Here is a 20,124-nt window from a genome sequence, read left to right on the forward strand (position 1 = left end):
TGCTGCTGGGTTACCTTGCTGCTGGGCTGCCTTGCTGCTCACCTGCCCTGCTGCTTTGCTGCCAGTGACAGCTGATGGGAGGCATCAGCTCCCGTTTCCTGCAAGGATGCGCTGGTGTTTGCAGAATGGCGCTGGGCTGCCTTGCTGCTCACCTGCCCTGCTGCTTTGCTGCCAGTGACAGCTGATGGGAGGCATCAGCTCCCGTTTCCTGCAAGGATGCGCTGGTGTTTGCAGAATGGCCCTGAAATCTCACACACAAATTGATGCCCAGTTTTAATGCTCTGAGAAAAGGCACTATCGGTAGTACTTTTAAAACATGTGAGTCTTGCTGTCCGTGACACTACAGATGTCTGTATTTGAGATAATGTCTTATATATTTCCAGGCAGCAGGTGTTAAATTTCTTTGTGATCTCAAGCAACAACTGCAGAGCAAATTTACTTGATTTGGGCACTACTTCTGAAATCTGGATATTGATCTACAGGGAAACCTGCTGCATCAAATCTACATGTTTGTCATCTTTCTAATCATGAATCTGCCCTGTGTCTAGAGCCTTGAAAAACTCCCTGCCCCAGAAGAGTCTGGCCATTTTTAAGAAAAAAAATTTGTTTAAGTGACTGGATGCCACAGACATGAAGACAGGGCTGCCCTTAAACAGCAGCAGCTTCGTCTGTAACTGGAAAACAAAACAAATCCGTCCTCGCAAGCTGTTTACAATAGAGCCTTATAAATATATTAAGATATTGTAAGTTTGTCTCGGTTAACTTTGACCTTCTAAGAATGACAAATAATATGACACTTCTGGGGTTTTTCCCTGCTCTAATGCCAACATGTTTTRTGTGACCTCTGCACGTTATATATTAGAGTTGTGTTTTCCAAACCAAAGGCTCTGTTCTTACTGCCCTGAGCCATGACAGATGATTCTGCTATCAAAAACACAAGAGCTGGAAAATTGTAACTGCAACAACTGAGGCCGTCATTAATCCTCAGTCCCTTGCTTTAATGGCACCATTGCAATAAGGCATTTATTATACTTCAGAAGGGTTAGGGTAACAGACAAAATGGATGTCTATATTTTATGTTCTGGATGACTAACCAATTTAATCTTTCTAAGTGGATGAATGGTTTCAAGGTTTATGAGAAGCAACACTAATGCTATAAAGTCTGCAAGAGAGCCATTTGTAGTGAGGCCAAAGCCGCAAACTTTTATAATCTTTTTTCCTTTTGTTTAACCCTTCCACCTGCTGCTCAGGCTGCCGCTTTTAGTTAAATGAACCGATTCTGTTAAGGTCGTTTTGGCTGCTTGTGTTTTACTGAGGTCAGTGTCATTCAAGAGCAGTACAGGAGCTTCAACGGGGAGGAAGGCCCTAATTAAATCCAATGTGCAATTCCTTAATAGCATTGACTTCAGTGGAATCTGTTCCCTATTTTTGCTGACACGAGATCTAATCCGTTCCTCTAAGGGAATGAATGACCTCCTTTCTCACCAAATTCTCATTAAAAGAAAAACAAGAACGGGAGAGATGTGAATTATTTGCTGGCTAAAATGTGTCCTCATCCCGGWCAAAGATTCATTACCCAGTCCGGCCCCGGCATCACACGAGCCGTGACTCAGTGGTGCTCACACTGACGCAAGGACCAGGTTTAACCTCCAGCCTCCCACAGGAAGGCGCCCACGGCAGGTGTGAGGACATCCCGGGAAGGGAAATCCACCCTCCTCYGGAGAAGTTTGCTTCAATAATTACTTAATCAAACACAAAAACCAGTCTGCATCAACAGGGTTTACAAAGCAGCCTCTGCCTCTTGTCGAGGTTTCCAGCAAATGAACAAGCTCTGGCTCTTCTGCCCTTTCCCAGGTTGCAGATTCCCTGGACCAACGTCAGGGATAACTGTGGCCCATCCAGGGCAGCTCGGAAGGGTAGCCGCACATTAACTTCAGTACAACTTTCTCCGCATTAATTTCAGTGCAATAATCAAGGTTCATGGTCTTCACTGACTTTTTTTTCCACTGACTTYGCTAGATATGACAGTCATCATATCAGCAGATTAGATGCGACTTCTGTGCTCACTTTGGCATTTGCAAGGCTAAAAACACCCCATGAATTACAAAATATTGAAAACTGTAAGTCAGAAAATGAGGTGAGTTAAACAGGACATTTTTCCTTATCTTTTCCAGAGAAAATGCCACAATTCTGCCACAAACAAATTTTGACCTTACACTGGAATTACCCAGCATTTAAAGGTATCTTCCACTGCAGGTAGAGCATGCTAAATCTTGTACCTTAATTCTGCTTTGAGAATCAACCCTGATTTTTCAATGCAAAGTCAATAAATTCCCCAGCACCTGCACATATGGAAACAGCTTGCAGGACAAAGATGAAAGCTATTAGCCAGGCCAGCAATCACCAACTCAAATAAAAGAGATAATAAAAGGGAGAGAGAATAAAAAGTGAGTCCGAACAGATAAAAGGGGGTAATTTTCTAACAAACAGGACTATAAAATTGATGAACCTCTGAGTCCAACATGTTTAGTTCACCATGAATAATTCAACTCAGCAGACATATGACTTAATATGTCTTTACTTTCCTGTGGAGACTAAGTAATATACATTTGGATTCAAGCAAAGAGTTCTAAATTTCCAGCCTGGAAGATTCTTTCAGAAAATATATTTCCCTTTTTAGCCCATACACGCTGCACGACATAAATAACGCCAGGCTTCAGTGGGAGATGTGCCCTGAGTCTTTGCTTTCTGCAGCTTCTAAATGGAGATGCAGGCGCTCTAGGCTAATTATACTGGACATGTTGTGGCCCARACTCCTTCTATTCCATCTCTCCCTTCTATGGAATATCCATTCCCCAAGCTTCCCACTGGGAATTTTCCAAGGGCACTCAAAGAAGATGTGTGAAAGACAAAAGCAAAGTCGCACTAATCCTGCAAATATTGAAAAGCGTAACCTCATAAAAGGAGATGTCACTGTTAGGATACGTCCCTGATTTCAGCCGAAGGAATAAATTTAATCTCAGCAAATATCACTTGCATTATCACTCAGYGTAACACATCTGTAACTGGAGCTGTAATACCTTGACTGTGCAGAAGAAATAAATCATTGTTTACAGTTAATCAAGTGCTCTGTGGTTTCAATAAAGTCTGCTGGCTGTGTTATTGAAATCCAGCAACTAAACCTTGCACTCAAGTGTCCGAGGCTTTACGATAATGTCAAAAGCCCAGGAGGTACCGAGTGAGTCATAATGTCCCACTGCTTTTTGAATTATTCCAATTCTAAATCCACAGCTGGCAAAGAAACAAAGAGCAGTGTAATAAGCATTTGATGCTGTTCTGTATGGTGAACTTCTTGTTACCCTAGGACAGAACTTGCATTAAGCCAAGGAGCCCAGTGGTATGAACCTTTATCAGAACATGCAATTTTAGCCCTCATAAAGGCTTTTCTGGCCACAAATAAATGATCAGGCACTCGTGCTTTTCTTAGCAGGGAATGATGCTGCACTTGGGCTCAATGCATGTGCTCAAAGAAGCCTCGGAGCACTGTCAGCACAGCCTGAAATGGCCAGCACGGAACGAGAGAARGGAGATACTTCTCTATATCAGGTGTGTTTAGGGCCCCCATTCCTCTGCTCTCATCATTAGGAGGCATTCCCTCCCATGCATGAGGTCCCTGAAGGCTTACACCCGTCCAGCACAAATTCAAGCTGATTTCCAAGTCAGTATTTGACCGCTGTCAAAGGCCGCCCCGGAGCTCTGTGCAACCAACAAGTGTCTCCAGAGGGAGGAGGTGGCCAGGCTGGACACAGCGCCCTGTGCCCCAAGGGGCTCGCAGCCCCGCTGCGCAGGGAGCCTTTCTCTAGGGCAGGACACAGGCTGGAGGTGGCTGCACGGCCACCGCCTCCCGTGGCCCTGCTCAATCCCCACATTTTGGGCTCACAGCCATTCCATTAATCCTTCCTTTTCCAGGTGACTTCCTCAAAGGCTGGAAGGTATTTAACTCTCTTACTATAATCCTTTGTCACTGATAAATACTGGCAAGACATCAAAATTAAGGGTGAATAGATASCGGACGGTCAAAAGAAACTTTGTTTTTGGATGGTGTGAACTTTATAGCGTGCTGTCCCCATCACAGTTGTAAGTGTTTCTGCACACAGGTTGCTACTTTTAGGATTTCCTGCCTCATTCTCACGCACTAGGCATTATGGAGCATAGATCTAACCAGGCAAACACGTTTTGGCAATTGGAAAAATAAAYCCACTATTTTATACACATATAAGTATAAAAAAAATTATATGTTATATATATTTACAACACGTATGTAGGGCATGCAGATAAAACCAGTAACAAATGGAACATTTCATAAATAGCCTGCCAGAGAACTACAAGATATGAGCAGTTAACAAGGGAAGCTGGAAGAACTGTCAGCAAATGCCCTTCTGTGGGCAGCAAGGTGAATCAGCGAGCTGGACAGCCCAAATCTGACCCACATCTGTCTCTTACCTGTGTTAGCAACCGCTGCACGGGGAGAACTCATTCAGATGAGGGAGTCACCTCGACTGAGGCTGCCCGTGCCAGCCACCGGCGTGGGAGAGGCAGGGATCTGCTCAGAGGCAGGGACCGTCTGTGGCTCCTACCACAGTGCAACGCAGCAACGTGGGGAGCGTCAGGCTAAGGAAATTTTTACGCAACACGCAAGAGCCTCGTTTACGGCATGGCTGATACAGGAGGCAGAGGAAGCCTCCACACTCCTCTTTCACCTACCTGCACCTGTTGGACCAGGAGTGGCTTAAGGAGTCTTTACATGGCTAACCACTTTCAGGGCAAGGACTGTACTGGGCTGCCAACATCAGTAAATAAGCCCAAAGAAAAGAAAGAAAAAGGTTGTTATGACAGCGCGAGAACAACCATCAGACAAAACAACAAGCTGAAGTGAAGGAACGAGTGCTTGAAGGGACAGAAGCATGGAAGCAGATACCTCACAGCTATCATTTCAACCCTAAAGTAGTATTTTCTTATCATTCCCAGCCATCCACACTCCATCATTAGTCATTCTCTGAACACTAACTCTCCTTGATCCCTTAGGAAACTGACCCAAATAAGTTATGAATAACCCATGGTCACAGACATGCCTAAAGTCTTAAAAACCCTTGTGTTTTCTGAGTACAAAATAAAAAGAAATCTTGCCAACATGGAGGGGATACTCGCCAGTTTTTTTAAATGACAAACTCAAAAGCATGAGCGTAGAGCTGCAGGACCCCGGGGTATTTTCTGCTCCAGGAGAAGGAAATAACCAAGGTGAGTTAAAGAGGTGGCTGAGGACTCCTAAATCACAGTCAGCRTCAGGAAGAAGCTCGCTGCCCGGCTTGAAGACAGCCTGAGGGCAGGAAAACAATTAGGAGAGCAAAAGGAGCAGGAAAACATCCCCTTCGGTTACCTTACAGCACTATTAAAATCTGCCCTTACCTTCTGCCATTGATGGACTTTGCATCAGCCCRAAAGCATCTGAGTCATGTGGACACCATGCCCATTTCCTACAGCTTAGACATATTTTTCACGATTTAAAGCCCCGTTGTCTCAAAACCTTAACGCAGTGAGTAATGGTTTTAACATATATTTTTACATCTTAATTTGCTATAATAATGTGGCTATAAGCTGCTGTCATTCGCTCCCTCTTTCTGACCTTGGAAATACAACGGCTAATCTCCACGGGATTTTCCTGGCGAGATACTTTAAATCAGTGCACATGTACATACTTCCCTATATGTTTTTTCAATTTTCCTAAAATATTCTCACATGTGCAGACATGATGACTAGACATGTTTCAGGGGTGCTTGAAACCCGATGCGAGTGGGCGATTCCACCGTGTAGCTGAACAATATTACAGAAACACACGGAGCCTCCTASCAACGCAGGGCCTTGCACGGCACGATGGCAGCCAGCAGCTCGGCACCGCGATCGCTTGCAAAGGAATGACGCTCAGAAATGTCCTTGCTCCTCTTGCAGCACAACCCACCTGGGATAAATGGCTCCAGGGATGACCTTGAGGGGCTTTTTGTAGACACGAGTGCCATGAAGAGCATCAGGCAATGGCCTGGAGAAAGGAGGCAACCCCTGAMTTACCTTATCTGGGTGGTTTTTTAATATATTATACGGAAGAGCAATGCTTGCTTGGAAGATCACGCAATGCTTCTGATCCCTCAAGTTTCCCCATAAGAAAACAAAGAATCCAGACCTAAGGCAAAGTAGCTGTAAGTGTCACTCGGCTTGTGGCAACAGATTTCCATGGGGCAGGGACCTGCACAGGCCCCAAGGAAACGTGACACAGASGGACGGAGCAAGAGACTCTCCCTCCATCTTCTCTTTCTGCCTCACTTTGGTCAGTCCTGGTAACTCCCCCATCAGGGAACTATCCCAAACTATAGGGGTAACTCCCCGATACTGGTGCCGAGGGGAGGGGACGGCCACGGCGCAGTCTTTCTGGGTGCACGGGGCTCGCTGGAGAGCGGGGCTTCCCAGTGATGGGTCCTGCTGAGCCCTGGACTTCATAGGTGACCCAGAAAGTCCTTCAACCTGAGCTTGAACGATGGACAACAGCGCTTCCCAGGGAGCAAAAGGCACCCAAGCCCATTGATTTTCCAACAGTTTGATGATGGGGCCAGACAGGCACAACCAGGGAAGGGCCTGGCCTCCTGGCAGGACGYGGGAGCTGCTGGTGGCGGCACAGGGACCGTCCCCAGGGAGCTGCCGCCACCGGGGCCAGGGCACCACCACATCCCCGCTGCGCTCGGAGCCCCGGCGCGGCGCACACAGTTCAACACCAACACCGGGCCCTGCTCCYGGTTACAGCATGACCTTGTTTTTCCATCTGAAGTAGCTAACTGTTGCTTCACGAAGAAAAAAAAAGTCAGAATTTGCCTGTTTTCTGAATGGAAGCTTTACAGCCTCGGCACGGAAACAAAACCCTCCTAATGCGAGGGCRACGGTTGACAGATATTCCGCTAATATCCGCGGATATTCCGCTAAAACAGCGGCAGCTGTTGGTGTGGGGCGCGTGTGCAGGAAACGTGTTGGTGTCAAAACGCTGCCTCGCAAACGCCGCTCTCCTCTCGGCGTGGCCTTCACGGCCCTGGAGGCACTGGCTGCTTTCGCAGCCAGGTTTGCCACTGCTGTGGGAAAGAGGCTGCGCTCGCGAGCCAGCTCAAGGCATGCACGCCGCGAAGGGCTCGCGCTGCCGCTGCTGCCGCGGCAAAATTGCTATTTGGAAGCGGGCTTCGCGGAGAGCTCTATAAGGAATCAAAAAGCCACGGCAAGGATGCTGGCTCAAGGCTTTGCTGCTTTTTAGCGATGACTGATGTGAAATTGAAGTGCTTATCTCAAAATAAAGCGTTTCTGCCCCTTACAAAGGCATAGGGGCAGGCAGGGCAGAACGGCCTTGTACAGCTGGCCCAATAACGTCCTCTTTGCCACTGTAGCTGGAGGCCTTCCTGCAATGGGCTCGCAGAACCTCAGCCAGCGCGGATGGGAAATGCTGCCCACGCCCTCCTCTTCCTCAGCTGCAAAGCAGGCAGGAGCTCTCCTGATTTCCTCAAGAAACAGTCCTGGGAAAGGGGCATTGTTATTGCAGGCTCCGCACATAGCGAACGCTCATTCCTCGTGTACGGAATCGAAGCCCCTCCTCATTCCGTGGTATTTTGTGCTCTCTCTGTTGCCCTATCCTTGATTTCTCAGCTACGGTTGGGAATTTTTCCAGGCATCTACAGGTCCATGGTTCACATGGAATTGGTTTTCTTCCTCTTTCCAAACTACAGCCTTGTTCCAACCATATTCCTTTTCATACCAGGTTCTCCCATAGATCCATGTGAGCTTTCCACATCCAAGGTCGTACCTCCGCACGGAGTACAAATCTCCCTGCACCAAGGTCARTCTAGTATCTTCAGTCCTAGTGGCTGCAGTACCAGTCCTTTTTTTTTTTCAAACTCCTTTTTTGAAAGAAAGATGCTTCTTTCTCAAAAAAAACCTGCCTCTTCCTCACCATCTTACAAGATTGGATGTTACAGACAATTTGGAGGTCTGTYCCATTGATAATGTTGGTCAATGGAGCTCTTTTTGACAAAATGCCCTGACAGCTGATATTTTGACAGCAATGAGCTAAAACAGATGTCAAACAGAAATTCTGCCAAATTATAGTGAAATATGTGGAATWCAGATATACACTGCAGCTCAGCACAGAGGCAAGGCCACAACCTAAAGAGAAAATAAGGAGACGCAAAACACTTGAGAGTACTCAACAAACCTGGCCAAAAATGACTTTGTAATTAATCTGAGAGCACTGAGCAGCACAGAAAAAAGCACATATTTTTGGAGCAAGCCATTTCCCCTAGAGATATGCCCCTCATTTTGAACTGTTTGCTGTMTAACATGGGTTGAATTTGCAAATGCAGTCCGCTTTTAGGGGAGACATGGGGTCTCTGTGCTATCTAGCTGTCTATTTTTATTAGACTTGTAGGAACCAAGAAACTCCATCAAATCTGGCTGAGATTGACCGGTAGAAWAACAGATACATAACCTGGCTGCATGAGTTTCTGTGAAAAGACAAGGTTAAATAAAGGAGAAAAAAACAACAACAGAGTCACTCATCAAAGCACCTAATCCAGCAAGAAACCTCATCAGCATCAAGCAGCATCAACTGCTTGAGAAAGCTGAGATGACTCTGTCCTTTTATGTTTTCTTGCCTCGATCCTCAGAAGAAATACTGTTTTTCAGTAGCATGAYATAAGCTTCATCTTAAGTAGCAAAATGTCCCTGTCAGTGGTCGTGCCAAATACTAAAATACAGTCTCCAAAGTCCTYTGCTCAATGCTGCTGCTACCTTTACTTTTACTACATCACACTGCATGCTTCATAACGAGACCTTGTGAAACTCCAACAACAGATCACAACAAAATTGTCCTTACAGCTTTTTCCCACATGAATTTGCTGTGGGGAGTGAAAGCAGCTTATGATGCCTCAGCCCTACACTGTTTCTCCACTCCAGGTGAATACAACAGTATTTTCTATATCTTAACATAATATCAGATGGGCTTGGTTAGGTTTTCTTAATCCAAAAACACAGTGTACGGCTGAATTCAGATTTATACACACCTGGGGTTTTCTGTAGCATTAAAAAAAATTGTCTCTCATCTCATTTTTTTGGTAGTGTTCACAGAAGGTCCAGTGAGGAATAATTGCTGTCAATTGAACATAGGATTTTGAGCTCTGCACCATCTTTAGGATGCAGTTTTCAGGACAGCTCACTTGCCATGAGAGCAAGTCATGAGGTACAGCCAAAGTTCTGGTATCCTGATCTACGAGCTTTTATGTGACAACACGACAACGGGGGTAGAAAGAACAGCTGACCGTGTTCATACTTTGTACATCACTATCAAAAATTCTGACCTCAAAGTTCAGGAAAACAATAAGACGTTCTGAGTACATCTGCTAAAGATATTATTGAGTGCATCTTACATATTTTTCTGCAGAAGCAAGATTGCTTACCTTTAAGTAAATGAACCTTCTCAAAATCCTGAAAATTAAATAACCCCAGTATAAATGCAAGCCTTGAAGGATCAATAGTTGTCCATTGAATAAAAAATATGCTATGACAGGAGTTGTCGAATAGTATGTGGGCTGATACAGTGTGGCACGAAGAATCCTAAWAAATAAATAAATAAATAAATAAATAAAAACAAAACAAGAGGAAGGTCATTGTTATGGTGCAAGATTCCTCCTCTGTGCTATTTATAACAATTTCTAATTTCATACTCTAAACTGATTAACTATTTCCACAAAATATTAAAACGCTCTCCATAGATGAGAGTTTAATTAACAAACCTTGGTCTAACTAGATCATACATCGTGATTTAAATATAGACTTCACAAGATAAGAAATTTGAGTCTTGCATCAAAGTATTCTAAGATTAGAAATATCCCCGGTTTTTAAATCTTTAGCTCTGTGTGKTCTAGATATAATGCAGCTCAGAGCTTGTCTATACTGTCTTTTTCATGCAAATTCCCTCTAATCTGAAATCCACACTCTAGAGAAACTCCTACAAGCTTTTCAGCTTGGCTCCTTGTTAATCACCATGTGTTTTGTCCATCCTGAGCCTTCACTTCTATATTACTTGGGGCTTTTTTGAGCCCCTTTAATCTCATCATGTTTTGCTTCCAGACTCAAGAAAAAGAAACCCAGTGAAGCAAAATGATTGGGGATCACTTGCGTAATTAATCAAAAAACAACAAGAGAGCAAAAGACATCAGCATTTTTGAAAGAGAATACTACAGGAAATTGAAACCTCGTGTTGATCAATGTTCAGAACTATTAATTTAACCAGCTTGAGCCTCTAAGGATTTGTCCATATGCAGGGAGGGGCATGGAAGCAAGCTAGAGCAAATCAGCAGAACGGTGCATGTGAAACATGTTGAACACTTTTTGAAAGCTAAACATGTTAAGCATTAAGTACACTAAGCACCTGTGTGGATACTCCAAAGCAGATTAAATCATAGCACTCCAAAGTCATGCAAGCATTTAATAAGTTCTAATTTATGTGCGCTGCTGACTTCATAGATGAACTGGTTCACCTTTGCTGAGTGCTCCCCATGTAGGTAAATGAGGTGGGTCACTACCTAGGAACTAGCTAGTAAAAAGAAGGCACTACAAAAAATTAAATACAATCATATAGGGCTTTCACTGTAGTTTAGCTTTGTAGCTACAGCAGGAGAGATGGAATGAAAAGGACASGGATTTCTCCTAGTTAAGTAGTTCAGGTCTCTTGGAAACACAGCAGTACATAATGTTTAACTACAGTTTGTAAAAACAAGCTAAATAGTAAGTGAAAGCCTTTGATAAGGTACCACAGCTCCAGGAGATTCTTTTTTGAAACATTTTTCTTATATTAAATTTTTACTTTAAAGAAAAATGGCAGTTTTTATCCACTCTTCTAGGTGGCCACTAACATAAATAATAATGAAAGCTTTTTTGCTCTTTAAATTGGTTCCTTTTCTTTTTCTATCACAACCAATAATTACCTCTCACTAGCAATGAGAATGAAATAAAAGCTTATGACTACATCAAATATTGCTTACCAGCAGGGGAACAGGATGATTCTTGTGATGAAGAACGTGATAGCAAAGATGACAAAGAGCGTATTGCAGGTTTTCTCCCAGTGAGCATAATTAAGCATTTTGGCTGCCTGTATTCAATACAAACAATCAAACGTTATTACAAATATTTTGTGAAATAAGTCCCTTTCTAGTATTTTCATAAACAAGAAGTCATCTTCCACCTAAGCAGGAAGAAAATGTCCTCCCTGTTTGGCATGTAGAGCAATCAATTTACTCATACCTAATAAAGCAGCATCAAAATAGATTCCTTGTTTATATTTCTCCTTTCATCTTATACGGAAAGGCTGTATSAAAGACCTCGAGAAGAGCTCTCTGAGCAGAACACCAGAGTGCTATGGAAACACAAAGTGCTCTTGGAGACAGAGGTCCATCCCTCTATCTGGTAGCACGTTGGGAATTGGCTCCCAGCCCCATCCAGCAGCCCGGAGCTGCCGTGGCCCGTTGCACCTGGATGTGCTCACAGCTCCACTGCCTCCTCCTCCTGGATGCTGGAGGCCCCTGCCCTGGCCTCCATCTCACTGGGAAAGAGCCTCATTACTTTTAGGAATCACCCTGGGCAACACGRGATAAGGCGGCTTTCTCAAGGGTGAATCTGTCCAAAGAATAAGATCGTTTTCTCGTCTTAAGGCATTTCTTAACTGATATTTAACGTAGAGATAGAGAGGACAGGAGAAACTTTTCTTYTGACAGTACCTGAGGTACCTCATTCAGAAACAGTTTGAGTGTCTCCAGACAGCACTATGTGATRTAGCCATACCCTCGGACCAACACAGGGTGCGAATGCTGACAAAATKAGGACAGTTTGAGGAAGCAGCCAAGCTTTTAGTTGCTGAATTTCCTTGAGAATTGGTATCATGACAAGCTGTTGACAGGCTGGCCAACTCAGGCTAATTTTATCAGTGAAACACAGATAATCCAGAGAGGCAGAAGTATTTCTAGTCCCCAGTTTGCATTAGAGGACTTCTGTTAGTTCCTTTTTTTTTTTTTTTTTTTAATGACCAATTCTACAATGCCATATCTGTCCAAGTTATCTAGATGCTCTTTGTTATCTTACAATTCATGACTACGTGAAGCTTCATCTCCATGGGATCAGGGAGGGAACTTATGGGACTGATGGCAAAGAAACTCAACACTAAGTGTAACCTGGGCAGTAAAGAATAAATAAATAATATTGAAGGAAAAAAAAGATGAGGGGCAGCGTTACCTCGAGCCAGAAATCTGCAGTGTCGTGCAAAAAAATCACGAGTGTCCCAATACGCACGTAATTGCCACACCAGGAGCAACTCATCAACCCGATGGCTGCCAAGTGGTGAATGACGTGAGCCAGAAAATCCTGTGAAGAAGAGAAGGACAGAAGTAAAACGAAGCCAGGACAGTCCCTGAGGGCGTCCCCGGGGTGCAGTGACCAGCAAGGCTTGTCCTGCTCAGCCCCGGGAAGGWGGCCGGGCAGCCAGGGGTGCACAGATGTGTGCGGCAGTGCCAGCGCGGGCTGATGCTGCCCTCATGTGGCCCCACCAAATCCAGCATCAGGACAGGAGTTGTTATATGTATTTTTTTCCCTTAGAAATAGAGATTCTAGCCACTAGCGAGCATGCCCACTTGCCTTCCTTTTGTTGTCAATCCCAAGAGTGAATAAGAGAGACCAGTAGAAACTAATCTCAGCCATGTAGTACCAGTACTGGGATGGTAGCAGGGTCTGCAAAGAAGAAAAACATGGACAGAGAACAGCACAAGGTGAATGCCAAATGAAACTACTTATTTTTTCCTTCTCTCTCTCTCTCTCTCTCTCTCTTTTTTTTCCTCTCTCTGTTCCTCTTCTGAGTCTCAATTAAACTAACTAAATCCATGTTCTGGGCTTCATTAAGGAGGATGTTCTGAGAGCCAAATATTTCAACCTTTACTCAGACCAAACTCTCAGTTTCTGCAGTTCCTCCCCCACCTCCAAATTTCACATGCCTTTTTTCAGTGAGCTGCACGCACGGTGCTCCTGCTTTTAATTACAAACAATTTCAAATAAACAAAGCCCTTYATTTCAATGAACAATTAATATTTTAATCATTTGCACACTTCATTATTAGGATATTGCTACTTACATTAAAATCCTAAGCATCTGCTGGGGGAATAAGAGGGCTGGAGGCTGCATTAACATGACCTGGGCTGCTCAACTGCTTCTATAGTGTGTCAAGGAGGCAAGGGGCAGGTCTAGTTATCAGGTCCCATAAGTTAGAGAAGCTGGGAGAGAAAAAGCTGGAAGGYAAGATTTCTTTTTTCTTTTGGCCCCTGCCTAGGAAAGGAGTAAGGGAAGGTGGTGTGATGGGACGCAGACGGATAAGCGCACAGGGAAGCAAGGGGACACAAAATGTGGGCCTGGGGACAAGCAGGCAGTTTGTTTGGAGGGTTTTTGCACTGAAATATGTAATACACAYAGCAAGTGCTATGGATGGGTGCTGATGGCAGCTGCCTGGAGCCCTGAGCTGCAGGGGAGCAGGGTGGTGGCAATGTCCTGCAGCAGTCGGCAGGAGGCACCAAGGCCGGCACTGGCTTTGGCACTGCACCTCCTAAGCGGCACCCGCTGCAAGGGGAAGCACCCCTCGGATCAGCCCTTTCATCTAGGGAAGACCAGGAAAGCCTGGAGGCCAAGGGCCCCAGGCCAGAAAGCTCACCTGAAAGGGATAGCCAACCCACGTCTGCCATATGTCATAAAACCAAGGTTTCTGGGGGAAGAGAGACGAGTSAGACACTGGTCAGCTACAACACAACAAGTCATCCTAACTCAGAATCCTCAGTACTTGAAAATTTGCTAACTGAAGCAGGCTGAAACATTATATTYTCAATAACTTTTTTCTCCACCGATTTCTATGGGCATCTTACAACTTGGATTCGTTATATCGGTCCCAGCTTTTTGGCTTCTTTTCAGGACACCTGAAGTGTTCCACTTCATCATTTCATCATCCCAAAACAGTGGGTGTGTGTCTTATTACTGTAATCAGTGCAGATCTGTTGCCACAGCAATGAGATTTCGCYGTGTTTCCCAGCCCTGCACACCGCTGGCCCGGATAAGCGGCGCTCGGAGAGGAGCCCGGCGAACGCGGACGGGCTCAGAGCCGCCCGGGAGCCCCGAGGGACACAGGGAGCTGAGTCACAGCTTGGGAGAAGCTCCTCAAGAGGGAGGTGCAAGACACAGTGTTGCTGGGACCCCAAAAAGAGCTGCCAGAAAAGCCTCATGAAAATAATAAAATAACAAAAACCCACAGCCCCCCTTCGCAGTGCAGCACGTAGGTGTTAACAAGGCACGTTGTAAAACTGTCTGTGCAACTTCCTACAGCCTTCCTTTAAAATTGCTGGTTACTCACAAATTATTTTTATCACAGAAGTTTAAGAGGAAATTTTTAAAAAATCAAGCAAAACCTAAATGCACATGGCAGCCTATCACCTAGACTGGCACTTGGAGGAGATTGGAACCCAAAGAGCCACTGAAGCCACCAAGTCTTCCAATGGACCTGAAAAAATGCTAGAAATAGGTCCTCCCTGTATTAAAAATATAAGTATGTCAAGTCTTTACAAAATTAACTTACATCATATAGAAATATCAATCCAGCAATGGATGATGCAAGATAAAACGAAAATCGCCAGCTGCAAAATTAAAAAAGAAAATAGGAACAAAACRTTATTTCTTCTTTATAAGCATCACCCTGAGTCACAACTTTAGCAAATCACTGTATATCACATTAACGTGTTCTCACACCCTGCATTAGAGTAGCTATCTTTTAACTTTATTATTAATATCCAGATACTTATATTTTGACTAATTGCCAAAAAAGTATATAATTCTACATTATTACAGTATGGATATCTTGGTTGCATTTTTTTCCAGTAAACTTTAAGCCAGAAATGAGCTGAGCCAGAGAACAGCCATAGCAAATGTAAATCTGGTGTTCAGGGAATTATCAGTGTTTGACAGCACCAACCTTCCCTGCTGCATCCATCTTTTCCAACCATTCCAGACCACCTCCCAGTTCCCCATGTCCAGACGACCTGCCAGCCAGGCGGATCCTGCTTTCCAATCCAACCACCTCTGATGAGCACTGCAAGCACTGGCATCGATTTGCTTTAATTGCCAAGCTAATTTCTTCTGCTCTGTCTTAACACTGGTTGTTAAAAACAGGGGAGCCCTCTGAAACTTTCGTAACAACAACGGGCTGAGTTTGCGTATTGCAATAGAGGCTGGGATTAGCTGTAAACCTCAACATTTGACCAGGCTGGGCAGCATTTGGGTAAGCCTGATCTTAGCTTTTTGTAGTTTAAATAGATATCCTTCAAGGTGGATAAAACTTTCAGGTTTTCATCATTGATCTGGTAAAGGGAAAAAGGGGGAATAAAAGAAAAAAAGGGATTTCCTGTGTATCTTAGAAACCAAAATGAKGATGTTGCTTATCTGTGTCAGGGGATGCTGTGATTTGAAGGTGGCAATCAGCATTGCGAGGACGCAGGAGCCAGCGTGGGAGGATCTGTCCCTGGGCCTGGGTGCGGCTGGGACGGCCGGGCCTTCCCACTCCTTCCTCCACAGGTGAGGAAGACTCCTGTCTTTTCAGCCCTCCCCTCGAGCCCAGCCTTTCCCAGGGAAGCTCTCCAGGATCAGGAGGAAAACGCTGCCCAACTGCATGTGCTGATGGTGGAAGGACTGCGCGACCCTGGAGCTGCTGGGATGGTCTCGGAGGAGGAGAGGTTCCAAACCGCAGGGAAGCGCCTCCGGGAAAACCAATTTGTTAAAAAGGGGGAGAGCAAGTCTTTGCAAGGACACCACTTTAGCTAGTACTAATGGGCTGGGAGATGCATAAAAATGATGATTATGGTCTTTGGCAAACGTTAATGAAGTGCCATTTGAGAGGGGAAGATGAGAGTCTGTCTGGCAAGGGCAGCTCCACCTTCCCGAGCCCTGCAGGCAGGAAGGGATGTGCAAAGAGGCAGCTTGCATTTTAAAGGAACAACAAACACGGGAAAACAAACACAGAATGAGGCCATGGAAGGGCAGAGGCTAGACAAGGAAATGCGTTTTATGCCTGCGGTGGRAACCAGGAAAATTATTAAATTGCCACTAGATAAAACAGTAATAAACAATCATTATACCTTGAGGTATCTTTCATCGGATCACATGAAAACAATCCTTCCTAACTCCTCCATGCAGATAGAAAAATGTAAAGGTGCATAGCAAAAATTAGCAGAGCAAATGGAAGGGGAAGGTGGAACCAGCAAGTGGCGCCTGGCTCAGGGTTCACCAGGGACACAAGGAAATAATGGCACAGCCACGGGACGGCCGCTGCACGGGGCTGGTTCGGCCTCATGTGGCCTCAAATGTGGGGCAAGGCAGGTCCAAGCACTCCAGGGGATATAATGGGACTAATCCCGAGTCCAGTGTTAGGCAGTTGCTTACAGTTTCCAGAGGAGATGCAAAGCACAGAGCACCTTACGAGGCTGAACCATTAGTCCCCAGCCCCACAAAGATAATATTGACTGAGCTTAGTGCTAAATACCTGGTGCTTCATTTGCTTCAGACGAATCCATTACCCATGCAAGTCTGCCACAGCACCATCTCATTTTGCATTTAACCGAGCTTCTTTATGAACGTGGTGAACAAAATCAAAGTGAAGTTCATCCAAATTCACCAAATTTTACCTTACAAATGGCTTTTAATCTCAAAATGTGTCCACTATGGAGAGTGCGGAACAATTTATGTAGAAGGATTCTTGTAATTTAGTTTCAGGAACCTTTTCTGATGAATCGAGTCTAACCAAAAGCATCCAGTGGATGAAGTTAATGGCTGGTAAGTCTTCTGAGGCAGGGAAGGTTTCATGCAAATGACTTTCCAAACCCCAGTGTTGCTTAACTGAGAGCAGTAATAGCTTAAGTATGCTTTAGATCTGGCTCATCAGCTTTTCCTTGTGATTCAGAAAAGTGATATTGGAGATTCCAGGCTTTCAAAATGTCATACTGCTCATAACATTGACTATTAAAGTGGAATAATTCTGTCCCTCATTTGTTGCCTTGAGAATTATATCCAATTAAGCTCCCTGACAAAGAGCAGAGCAAGGTTCACAAATTGCACAAGAGAAACCTGTTGGCTTCATTCTCACCCAGGCTGCCAAGCAAGTTTTAATCTCAGTCTTTGCTAGGTATGGCTGAAGCCATGCATCCATGGCTGGCAGGTCCTGTATAGGTAGCAGGGAATCTTAATGCTGCTTGCAAAACAAAGCTAACAGATCCAAAAAACAATAACCACCCTCCATGGATGTCAGTTTGCCAACATGGTTCACTCAACTCGCCTAGGCTCCAGAGTGTCACAGCTTCAGTTACCAACTGGATTTATGCCCAACAGAGGACACCACAAAATCATTCTGTATTGATTCACGCTGAGAATAACCTTGATGAAGTTCTCAGCTTGGAGCTTTGTGGCTCTACTTCTAACCCTTATTCCTGGGCTTTAAATAACCCACACTAAAAGAGGTAAAATGTTATAACCAGGTGAATTTTTGCCAATACAGTTATATTAGCCAAACTCAAATACCCAGGACATTGCAAAGTGTTAGGTTAAAAGTTCTTATCCGTAAAATCCTGCCCAGTTAAGAATTGGGGTTTGTACAAGGTTTTGGATAATGTTGGAATAGTTAAACAGTAAAAAAAAAAAWAATAAATAAAATAAAAAATAAAAAATCAGATTCTTGATTTTTTTTTCTGGTTTTTGATCATATGCAAGAAATTTTGAAACATTTCTAATATGCATTATAATCAATGACCTTTTCACATTAGCATGTTGGAGTATATGTTCCATATGGCTTCCCAGTGCCCAGGCTGGGCCCTCGACCAGCCAGTTGGGATGCCTTGGTTTCTGCTCGAGCCAACTCCCACATACACAAGAGCAGCCCAAGATGACAGCATGGATACATAATTGAACAAGGGTGAATAAGCATTTTTCTTCCCCTACAGTTCTTGGCATGTGTTTTCCTATGCTCTGCATATTTTCATTAAGTGCTGCACGGCACGATCCTATGAATAAATCCACTATGGCACAGTGAAGAAAACAGTAAAGCATTCTGGAGAGGTTTTTTTCCATCTTTAAGAAAGAGGAGAAACTGTTAACCTAATACTTGAAGTCACTGTATTTAATGAAACATTAGGAGATCATTTCAAAAAGCTTGTGCATGCACAAAATGAAAATCCCAGGTGGATAGACTCAGCTTTGTGGAATTGAGCCCCAGCTTATGTCAAGCACTCAAGGACCTTAATCTTTTTTTTTTTTTTTTTCCTCAAAACTAACAAACCCACAACAAACAAGAAAGAAGCCGCCTCCTCTTACAAAGCCTCCCGGAATTTCCGAAGCACCGTTGGGATCTCGAGGTTTCGCCGTCTCCTAAACCACTTTTCCACAAAATGGACCGTACAGTTACACTTCTTAGCCAGACCTTGAATCTCTGACTGAAAAAAATTTAAAAAAGGAATAATGTTAGCAACAGMATCCACCCAAACCTCACCTTCATTTATTTTTTATGTCATAGATTGGCTTCACACTGTTATGAGGGCTGCATCTTAAAATATTACTAACATTAACTCTCAGTGAGGGTTTACTTGCTGGCTTCCTGCTTTAGTTTTCAAATGACATTCACAGAAGTTATGGATTTTCATGGCACAAATTAGTTCTGATAAATAGAGCAGGCATGAAATGTACAGGTCTGAAGACTGCTATTTTCTTTCCAGTGACCTCTGATCATTTCAAGGATGCAACTTCTACTGCTAATCAAGAGATTTAGCTGAAGAGGATTTTGTGAAGTGCCTCGTACTACACATCGGTATTGTGTAATGTCTTACCTAAYGTAAATTAATTATTAAGTTATATTTAAATGAGTCTTGCAGGTGAGACACTAGCTTAGAAGGCAGGAGGTTCTGTGTGATAGGGGAAGTGCCTGCTGCACTTCCACCGGGCATCACCCCATTGCTGTCACACAGAAGCGGGACACAAAACAGCACGAGACCTTTGCCCRGCAGAGAGGAGCTCATGCAGGGACACGAGTCCATCTCCTCCYGACCATGTCAGGCCAAAGTCGCAGGAGGAGCATGTCCACGGGAGAGACAGAGAGCAGAAGTCCCAGGCAAAAGTCAATAACCCTCACTATTAGAAAACACATATTTCTTCCSCAAGACTGTATAGGAATGCTGTAATTGCTTGGTATTTTTAGTTACTTAGGAGAATTTTTTGAGAGTGCGTTCACATCACAGTATCTGTTTCCCATCAACAATCAGGTTGCTTCATTTTCTTAGACGGTAAACGTTGTTCTTTTTTGTTGTTGTTCAAATTTAAAGATCAACAGCAAGGTAATGGAAAGATTGTTTGCTTTGCTTTCTCATATAAGCCAGGCTTAAGTATAACAGCAACATAACAGATCAGAAGGCCTCCATTCCAGTGTGCCAATATTATTGCTCGCAATAAATATGGTATCACTTTCCAACAACAGATGTCAGCTGATGTTTTCCCCAGGCAGAGTGAGTTATAGATGGAGCACTGATTTTCATTGGAAATAATATTAACAGTATAACCTAGAACAGCATGCCAGAAAATTAAACATCTTAAAAATATATATTTTCTATTTTGGATGCCACATACCCTGTCAGCAGGACGGCAACATAAACCCAAAGAAATTAGGTTATCTGTCAATCAGCTGGAACTCATCCCATGATGTTGTTGCTGATAGCTGATTGAAACAGTAAGATGGGGGATTTTCCAAACCCAGAACTACTTTAAAAGAATGAAAATCCTTACTTGGGATGGATGTTTTGTGCACTCCCGGAAATAACTCTCTAAAACAGGATTAGGCTGTGGCTTCACACGTCTTACGTTCTTTATACCTAAGGCTTTTGCTAGAGGTATGGCAATAAATCTGAAAAGACATAGGAGGAAAATTTTTAAAATGCA

General features: G+C 44.0%; 1 protein-coding gene across 1 annotated transcript in view; it reads right to left on the reverse strand.

Annotated features, from left to right (window-relative positions):
• Positions 1–20,124, reverse strand: part of CERS3 (ceramide synthase 3) — a 34,028-nt gene that overhangs the window by 2,385 nt on the left and 11,519 nt on the right. Inside the window, exons 3-10 of the mRNA XM_026040541.1 lie at positions 19,972–20,089; positions 18,514–18,632; positions 14,738–14,795; positions 13,826–13,876; positions 12,766–12,858; positions 12,367–12,495; positions 11,124–11,230; positions 9,537–9,693 (exon numbers count right to left, since the gene is read on the reverse strand). Of these exons, the coding sequence (XP_025896326.1) occupies positions 9,537–9,693; positions 11,124–11,230; positions 12,367–12,495; positions 12,766–12,858; positions 13,826–13,876; positions 14,738–14,795; positions 18,514–18,632; positions 19,972–20,089 (832 nt within the window). The remainder of the gene's footprint in view (positions 1–9,536; positions 9,694–11,123; positions 11,231–12,366; positions 12,496–12,765; positions 12,859–13,825; positions 13,877–14,737; positions 14,796–18,513; positions 18,633–19,971; positions 20,090–20,124) is intronic.

The sequence above is a fragment of the Nothoprocta perdicaria genome, unplaced genomic scaffold (genome assembly GCF_003342845.1).
Source record: "Nothoprocta perdicaria isolate Ctin4 unplaced genomic scaffold, notPer1 scaffold_26, whole genome shotgun sequence".
NCBI classification, from domain to species: domain Eukaryota; kingdom Metazoa; phylum Chordata; class Aves; order Tinamiformes; family Tinamidae; genus Nothoprocta; species Nothoprocta perdicaria.